The sequence below is a fragment of the Mesoplodon densirostris genome, chromosome 5 (genome assembly GCF_025265405.1).
Source record: "Mesoplodon densirostris isolate mMesDen1 chromosome 5, mMesDen1 primary haplotype, whole genome shotgun sequence".
Taxonomy (NCBI): Eukaryota; Metazoa; Chordata; class Mammalia; order Artiodactyla; family Ziphiidae; genus Mesoplodon; species Mesoplodon densirostris.
The window spans coordinates 64,094,108-64,103,778 of record NC_082665.1 but is presented as its reverse complement, the minus strand read 5'-3'; the positions used below and the strand labels follow the sequence as shown (position 1 = coordinate 64,103,778).

Here is a 9,671-nt window from a genome sequence, read left to right as displayed (position 1 = left end):
CTATTGGCTCGTCCTCAGTCACATCCAAACCTAACTCCAAAGTCTAGAAAATGCAGTCTAGTTGTGTTTCCAAGAAGAGGAAATGGGTTTAGGAATCAGCTAGCAGCCTTTGCCACACTAGTCTATAATCAGAGCCTAGAATAGCATTTAGCACAGAGTAGATGCTCAAACAACAGCTGTTGACGGAACTTTTGAATGAATGAATATGGTCAACTTTTTAACTCTCTCACAATCCTATAGGTTAATTACATGTAAACTACTTACCCAAATAGAAAGGAGAGTTCATTATGAATCCATTCTTAAAGAGGGTCTTGTTACTCTTCAGCTCATTTGGTTTTTCTTTCCTCTCAGCAGTGATCCTTAGCTGAAAATAACTTGATTTTCATGAAATTCAGTTTTCATGAAAGTAAGGCTAATTAGAGCTGTCTGATGCCCCTTTTCTGTTCCTCCAAGTTCTCCTAAAAGAGTTGTCTGTATGAGAACGATGTGATAATCTCACCACCGTGACCCAAGTGGATTACATCACAGAATGTAGATGATCTGCATTTCACATGGACAGTTTGGAGTAAGACTGTTATTTTAAAACTTAAAATGCAAACCAGGAGACATACTGAGCTTGTGTAAGTCAGATAAGAATCTATCCTAGTGTCTGAAAATCCAGAGCCAGGTCACTGGACAAGCTCCCCTGATTTTTCACCAACCTCACGTGCAGGAATTTCTCCCGTTTTTCCACCAATGTTCTCTGACTACTGTCAAACCCAATCTTTTGCTTTCTGTCTTCAACTGTACCAAGAGAACAGTGGGTCCATGTCCCCAGAATAACAACTGTCTAGTACAACAGCTGCTGTGGGCCTGGCTCCCCTCCTGCAGTACCTTACAGGCCTAGGGATTGGAGCAACAGCCTTTGAAACACAGCCCTTGGCAAGATTTCTAGGCTCCTACCCCCTTGCTCTTGGCAAATCCCCTGTCTCTGCCTCATCAGCAACAGCAACTCAGGTCAGCTGGCAGATTATACCTCATTTTTCCTTTTTTTTTCCACTATAGGCAATGAGAATAAGATAGATACAAACTATTGATTTTGGGTAGTCACAGATTCATAGACTAGTAGGAAGTTGAAACTCGAGCCAGTGACTGAATTTTTCTCTGCGTTAGCGTTCTCCTCTATGCAACCGGATAGAATGGTAACTTTCTGTTGAGTGAGTGAGTGACAATGAATGGGAAACACCTGCTCCCCCAGTGTTTGTTTTTCTTCCCCCTTTATTTCACTCGACGTGATTCCCTATAATTTCTTACCTCATTCCCAGTAGATGGAAATTTTATCCACCTCCAATTATTGATATATAATTTTTTATACTTCAAATACCCCATTCTGAAATGAGTTCATTTTCATGTAAACTCCTTTTTTTTCTTTCCTAATTGAGATTTTATTGGTTGTTTTGAGGATCAGTACACATTTTAATTTGTACACAATTCTCAACATATGTACCAAAAATCTAAAAAATCATGTAGATTCTTTTCTGAACAGTTATTCCAGTGACTTTCCAGCTTAAAATTTGGATGCAAATTTTCCTTCACAGGATATCCAGTACCAATATCTTCAAATATTGATATGCTGTTACATCGTAAGCCCCACTAATTCATAATTTAGTATCATATACACTACATACTCAAATTGTCAGTCGTCCACAGCACATTAACAGTCACTAGAAGAACTGGACTACCATGACCAAAGATGTTACAGAGTGCCCAGAATTCTGCCCAGGAGAGCCAAGATCAAGGGGTGAGTGGCTTGCTTTAAGAAACAATTCTACCAAAAACAACATGGGAAGAGAAGTAATTTAAAGCGTTTAAGACATTAAATGCACAACTGTCTCCAAACTGCCATTTAGTATGCTTTGTATTATAGGATATAAAAGCTACCCCCCCATCTGTGGAAGGTTAAGCTGACACCCAAGACAACCAAAGCCTCCCATATTCAATATCCCACTATTTTCTGGTTGTAGCAAAAAATAAACAACAAGCAAATGATTTCACCTCTTTAAAAAAAAAAAAAAAGCATTTACACTTTAAAAAATGGGATGAGGTGGGACTCCCTCCTTTTTAAAAATGTTTCTAGAGCTATTAAAAATCTTGCATTTACAAAATAGTTGATAAAAATATTCCTCTGGATTGTACAAGGAGGGAGACAGGGACCCCTGATAGGACCAGGTGTGTGATATTAATCAGACGTGGCTTCTTTCCCTCCCGCTTCATCAGAAGCTGGGCTCTCCTCGTTTTTACCTTCTCCATTTTCTGCAGGTGAGTCTTCTTTAGTGTCTTGGTTAGCCACTTCAGCCTGTTTTCCCTTTGCTCCCCTTTTCCCTTCTGTTTGCACTTTTTTGTCGGAAGATTTATTCTTTCCTGCCGCCTTTTTTGGCTTCGTTTCCACTTTTGCAGGAGCCGGTTTAGCTGACAACCTCGCCGACCTCCTCTTAGGCTCCTCCTTCGCCGCCCCGTCGGCGGAGCTGACCTTCCTCTTGGGCATCTGTAGCGGCGGGGCGGGCGCGGGCCTGGTGCCTGCGGGCGCAGAGCCTTCGCGAAGCTGGGCTGCCTGGCCGCTGCCGCTGCTCCCGCCGCCCGAGCCCCTGGGACCCGCATGTAAACTCCTTTTGATCACCTTCTCTTTCTTCTTAAGCTACTAGAACTCTGCTGTGCAGTGTGGTCAGCTCTGACCGCAGGTTGCTTTAGAGCACTTGAAACGTAGCTTTCTAAATAAAGATGTGCTCGAAGTGTAAGCCATATACCAGACGTTTTAAAAACTTCATATACAAAAAGAATGTAAAACAGATCGTGAATGTTTCGTGTTGATTATATCTTAAAATGGTAATCCTTTAGATACACTGGATCACGTATCTTCTTAAAATTAAAACCATCTGTTTATTATTACATTTTTAAACATGACTGTTAGGATATTTAAATCTAAGCATGTGGCTTGCGTCGTATTTCTGTCGGACAACAAGTGTGGTAGAGACATCTCTGACTCAGACGTCGTGTTCCAAACTTCTCCTGCAACAGAATCCTCTCCCCCAGTTCAGTATCCCTCCTTACAGCTTAACCACTTTCAGGCAGATCTGTTCCTCCTTTTTTTTACAACACAGATATTATTAAGACCCCCTTTTAAAGTCAGAAGATAGAAATGGCATTTTAATGTTTCTTTAAAAAATATGTATCTTCATGGAAAAAAAATATATATGGTTAGGCAACCTGACCAGAGCTACTTAGCTGGAAGAAATAGATGGACTCTGCATTCTTCTGACCATCACAAGTCTTATAAATAGGATTTAGCAGAAAAGGGGAAAACATTTGGTTTGGGATTCGGATTCCATACGTTCAAATCCTCTCTCTGCATTAACTTGAATCTGTAACCCTAGGTAAGTCTCTTGAGCTTGCTGAAATGGTTTTCTCAATTATAAATATGTTTGCAAAAATTAGACTTAGATTATGTAAGCCGTCTGACATAAAATGGGTCTTTAATAAGTGATCCAAATATTATTTCACATGACAAATCATATTGCTAAATAATTTACCGGGACTATTAGGATCAGGACCATGGGCTGGGGTAGATAATGGGGACATATAAATCCCACCAACCTTTTTTTTTTTTTTTTTTTTTTTTTTTTTTGCGGTACGCAGGCCTCTCACTGTTGTGGTCTCTCCCGTTGCGGAGCACAGGCTCCAGACGCGTAGGCTCAGTGGCCATGGCTCACGGGCCCAGCCGCTCCACGGCATGTGGGATCTTCCCGGACCGGGGCACAAACCCGTGTCCCCTGCATCGGCAGGTGGACTCTCAACCACTGTGCCACCAGGGAAGCCCCCCACCAACCTTTTATAAAACATCTTCTACACCTTTTGTCCTTCTGCTCCATCATTCCTATTTCCATTAGCTTTTTTTTTTTTTTAATTGGAGTATAGTTGCTTTACAGTGCTGTGTTAGTTTCTGCTGCACAATGAAGTGAATCAGTTAGATATATACATATATCCCCTCCCACTTGGACCTTACTGGGAGTCTTATTTTCAACAGATGCTTATTAAAAATATCCACAAAACTTTGAGGATGATACCAAGATATGAAGAACATTGAAGATATAACCCTAAAGGTTAAAAGACCACTTTAGCTCATATTTTATTTCAAAAATTATATTTACTCCCAGGAAGCCACTGGTTCTATGGTCTTTAAAGAAAAAGAAAAAAAGAAAGAAAAAATTTCTAGCCAACATGGGATTTTTCACATTGTTCATACTCAGAGATAGGAATAGGTAGAGATTTTCCAAAATTAACATGGTTCAAGAAACACAGAATAACTTCCAAAAGGTAGGAGGAAAGAAATTCTTTGTTAATGTTCTGAACTCTAGAGGTGGAAAGGTAAGGAAGGTTTTATTCTTCAAAGTACATTAGGAGTCATTTTAATAGGCTATGCAATCTTTGAATTAAAATATAAGATTTGACTTTTCAAGATTTCTGTGTGTATTGTTATTCTAGCTGACCCTTGGATGAGGAAAGTAAGTTGACATGATAGAAACCAAAGCAGGATGCTTAGTAGCTCAAATGAGTCCAGGGAATCTGAGACCTGCCTCTGAGGTTCTGGATTCGTGGTTGCTAATTGAGTTTTTGGGCCCCAGCTTCCATAAGAAGCTACAATGCATTGGCTGGTGATTTCAGAGCACAGGAAGCCCGGGTTCCCTTATGTCCCCTCAATTCACCATCTATGTTCTCACATTCACTGCTTCTCTGTCATGATTAACTGAGGCAAGGAAGGCCCTTGTCAAAGATAATTAGACTAGAAGGACAATGTCAAATCTCTTCATTTGGGCCTAATGTGATCCTGCTGAGATACAACAGACTTGTGACCCAAAGAAGCCAAATCCCTAGAGGTGGGACTCGTTTTGATTTTTTTTTAAATTACTGCCAAAGCCCTCTCTGGACCACTAACATTATCTTAGTCAAGTTGTAACTTGGAAATAGTCAATAAGCAGGTTGTAGGACAAAGAGCACCTGCCTGAATCCCTAATGACCCTTGCAAACAGGGACTTGTGTAGACCCTTCTTGACATGTGAACGAACCCCTTCCCTTCCTTTCACCACCAGGCAAGCTCCTGGGATTCCTGGAGGCCAGGTTGAAATTTGACATATTCATGAAACTTCCACCCTCCTGCCACTCTCTTAGTTGTCACCTCTCCCCCACCAGCGACCATAGTCCTTTGCACTTGCCTCTGTCAGAGGATGTAATTATTTTTGTATGTGTTTGTTTCTCCAAATAAAGTACTGGGGCTTTGAGAGAAAGATTTCCTCACTTGTCTTTGTGTCTCACGTGCCACACACAGTTCCTGGAGTGGGGCAGTTAGGCTCACGGTTCTCCAGTGCGTGTATGCTTTTTCTGAAAGGAAAAGCTGATATAGGGCTGTGTCAACCAATTGATATATTGACCAAATACCTCCCAGACAATTTTTTTAATGTATTCACAGAAAAGTTTAGATAACCTTAAAAAATGTCCAGTTGTCTTTAGTTTTAGTTGCCTTTGCAGAAAGGCACTTGGTGAAAGAGGAGCACATTGTCAGGTTAATTAGTTCTTTTCTTTCAGTCCACATTAAGAGCATCCATTTTTACTTCATTTTAATGGAACTGAAGAAGATAAGCCATTGTTCAGTGGCCTCTATTAGGATTATTAGAGAAAACTGTTAACCTTTTCAGTTGCAGAATACATAGTAGAGGCATTTTATATGAATCATCACTTCAGCTATTTCCATATATGGTGGGGGGTTCTTTTGTTTGTTTTTAATTTTTCACTACAGCTGCTTTTTGTTATCTTTAAAATGTTTTAATTCCAATTTTTGGGGGGGAATTTCTTCCTAAATTTTCTCATTTTATCCCGTCAAGTGCCTGCAGTACAGGACTCAGTCGTTGCCATCTATGTGATGTATTTTCATGGAAATAGGAAAGTACTCTGTAATCCTCCTTTTATTTTCCCAAATAGCTCATTGATGCTTAAAATTGTAAAACTAGAGCTTCATTCCTTTGGCTTAAAACTTGGGCTTTTATTAAAAGATAATCTTTTATAAAATATATAACATTTTCCTTCTCAAACCTGTATGATCCAATGTGACACTTTATACTACTTATCGTATTCATTTTCTATTATACTTATTTGTGTATTTATTCTATGTCCCCTACTATTATTAGCTTCTTGAAGTCAAGAGTTATGTTTTCTTCATTTTTCTATCTCCTACTTTTCCCAGCTATACCTCTTCAGATGGATTAAATGTTGGTTGTAAGAGATGACATGCATAACCCAACTATAAGGTCGGAGTAAGCTACCAATTATTTGGCCCCAAATCAGAATTCACACAGCTGCCGGTGACACAAAGTCTTAATGGATCTGAACCCTTGATGCCTTGCTGTGTCACAATCCTTTCCTCCTGGGACTTACATAATCATAACGTAGAACTGATGCAAATAATCTTTTTTACTAGGGCTTCCACTGATGAGAGTGTCTTCAGATTTGGACACTTCCATTTCTTACACCAGACAGTGGAGTTGAATCATAGCCTCCCATGTGGGAGGAGAGTTTTGTCAGTTCCCAGGTCACCTAAGCTCTACATATATATCTGCCTTCAGCTCTGCAGCCTCTCAGAAAGCCCATCCCCCTGCACCAGCACAGTTTCTTGTACATAATTGTCATTCCATTAAAATATTTTGATACACACACATAAACACACACTCACACACACACATGGAAGAGGGATTAAGAAAGAGGAAAGTGAATTAGTCCATAGAGCCTATGTTCTTATCCATACAGAGAAGAAGACAGATGAATCTCAGCAAGGTCAAGTAACATGCTTTTGACCACAGAGCTAGTAAACAAAAGAACCAGGTTCCTCAAACCCATTGTGGTCTAGCTACAAAGCCTGAGAATTTTCCAACACCCTATGCTGCTTTATTAGTCGTGTGCCTAATAATGGAAGTAATCTGTTCGGTGCTTTTCATATTTTTTTAAAAAGTTTGTCTGCATACTTTCCTTTCTACTTTCTCTGTATACTCAGTCTGACTTTTCCTTTCACATTTGGCTGATTTTCTTTTTCTTTAATTGTGGCTGTTTGTTTTCTTCTTTTTTCCCCCTGCTCCTGCTCACTCATCTTTTCCTTCTTCCTCATTCTTTATCTCTTTTCCACTCTCTTTTTTCCAATTCCATTAATGAAAGTAGATAATAACTTGTGAATTCAAGTGGAACTTCATTTCTGAAACTGTACACTCATGCTGGAACCCATTAAGCTCGATAGCGAGAAATGAGAGAAATCATAATTATCAGGCCACTAAAATACATGAAACATAAAATTTGTCAGGGAAAGTAATTGAAATTATTGGAGCAGTTGGGCCTGGTGCTGAGCAGACCCTCAGTGATAATGGAAAGGTTACGGGTGATGTTTAGCAATGCTGATGAGGTCCAAGGTGACTCCGTACCAACACAGTTAGCAAATTTATGCTCACTTTATATTTTGCTAATCCATCTCTGAAAATCGAGAGAACAGCAGGGTTCAGGGGACCCCTTCAACTGACCAGTAAAACAGGTACTGAAGACTTGTTCTTTTCTTCATCTCTTTATGGGTTGTTTGTTTGGTTGTTTGTTTTACTGTTCTCATTCTGTTGTCTTCTTTCTCCTTGAGTTTCTCTATCTTCTTATTTCAGTTCTTCCTATTATTCTTTTCTTCTTTTAGTTTTGTTTTTCCTTTATCCCTTTTCATTAATTCTGGAGCCACTTTCTTCTTTAATTCTATTACCAATCATTTTACAATTTGTCTGATTGGTGTATAGAGTGTGCTTTTCACCAAGGGCAATTCTGTAACCGGAGGATCAGAATTTTTCTTCCTTTGACCAAAGCTGCCTGCCCCTGAGATTAAACCACAGCCCCAGATCTGCACATACAGATGCTCCTGCAGGTATAACTATCAAACAAAAGCAGTTACTGTGCATGTTCAGTGGATGCTATCTATACAGCAAAGAGAAAGAGGATGATTCTCAAACTACCAACCTTAAAATTCCTAAGGTGTCTCTGACCTCAGCAACTTAAGAATTTTAAATAGTCAGGGCTGTTTATATAGTATATTTATGGTATAAGGGCTAAGACAGAAAATATCATCCAGGAAGAGGTACCAGTTCATATGAGGTAAACCAGTGTATTCAGGCCATGAGAGGGCAACATTTTTGACAAAGATACCTGAATCATGCTGGAAAAATTTTAAGAGAGCTGGTGATAATTATAGGCAGAATAAGTGTGTATATACCTGACTTTAACTTATAGTTGCTTCATAACTTTACACCTCTTTCATATCTCCTTCATGACAATTTATATCACATTCTCCCACTTTCAAAATTTTTCTTTGATCCCCACATTTTGAAAGTAAGAGAGTGATTATTGCCCCCATCCAATAGCTGAAGAAACTGAGGCTCTGAAAGATTAAATGATACAGACACTGTCACTTGACAATGAGGCAGATATCCTATCCTTTTACTCCACTTGCTTTCCACAGTGCTTTATGTCCATCTCTACTGTTAGAAAATTCTTGAGTTGGGCCTGAATGGTGTCTTAGTTTTGAAAGAGTTCACTGACCTCATTTGGCCAAGTTCTATACAACAGTCACTATATCTCTGTGTATATGGCTTGACCAAAGCATAACTCCAGTGGCATGAATGCAGAAACTTACCAGTGCAGTGCCTAATCCTTCTGATATGTATGAATTCCAGATCTGAAATCCCCCACTTAGTAGCAGCCTGGTCTCTGCTTAAATACCTTTACAGATGAATGGCTTCAGAGCTAGCCTATTCCATTGTTGGATAGCTCTAATTGTTAAAAAAAATATATTTTTTTCTGTTGAGTTAATAGCTAAGACCATTCAACAGAATTCCAGCCTTTAGGTCACTCAGAGCAAATCATCATAGAGACAATTATTGAGTTAACAATATATGTCAGCTTTGTGCTCAGATGCTGATAATAGTTTCTTCCTTCTTCTACAGTAGGTACCTTGTACTAGTAGTTAAGAGTGTGGGCTCTGGGGTCAAACCTCTGGCTTGAAACCCGGCTTCACCCTGTTCTGCTGCCCAAGTCTGTGAGGTTTACCTCACTTCTCTGTGCCTCAGATTTTCTATGTGCAAAATGAGGATAGTAATAGTACTACCATATTGGGTTTTGGCCAGGAGTAAATTATATGATCCACATAAAAAACTTGAAACATAGCATGGCACTTATTAAGCAATAAATAAAGATTAGCTATTATTATGATAATGCCAGTAGCTCAGGATATCTACACCCCTCTCACGTGCCTCTTAGAATCCTCTACTCCAGGTTAAAACTCTGCATTCATTAGGTAGATCATTCATTTATTTATTCGTTCATCTAAAACTGACTGGGTAACTACTAAGGACCAAATGTGTGGCTAGATCTGGAGATGAGACGGTGAACAAACAATCCCAGATCTAAAGAAGATCACTCTCTGTTTGGAAGATACAGATATTCAGAGATAACTGTAATTCAGGGAGAGAAGGGCTGAGATTTTCTTAGCTATAAAATGGGAACACAGAGCAAGCCCACACATCCTTTCCTGGCTGGAGCTGGTGGTGGGTTTTGGGGAAGGGCTTAGACTT

The 9,671-nt window shown here is 39.5% G+C and overlaps 1 protein-coding gene across 1 annotated transcript; it reads right to left on the bottom strand.

Moving 5' to 3' along the window:
- Positions 1–2,218: 2,218 nt before the first annotated feature.
- Positions 2,219–2,524, bottom strand: LOC132491066 (non-histone chromosomal protein HMG-14-like). Its single transcript, XM_060099883.1, has one exon. It carries the CDS (start codon positions 2,522–2,524, stop codon positions 2,219–2,221), a length of 306 nt encoding a protein of 101 aa, XP_059955866.1.
- Positions 2,525–9,671: the final 7,147 nt, after the last annotated feature.

What these genes read in the sequence shown, in the direction of transcription:
- LOC132491066 (XM_060099883.1), bottom strand. Translation starts at nt 2,524, where the DNA reads ATGCCCAAGAGGAAGGTCAGCTCCGCCGACGGGGCGGCGAAGGAGGAG.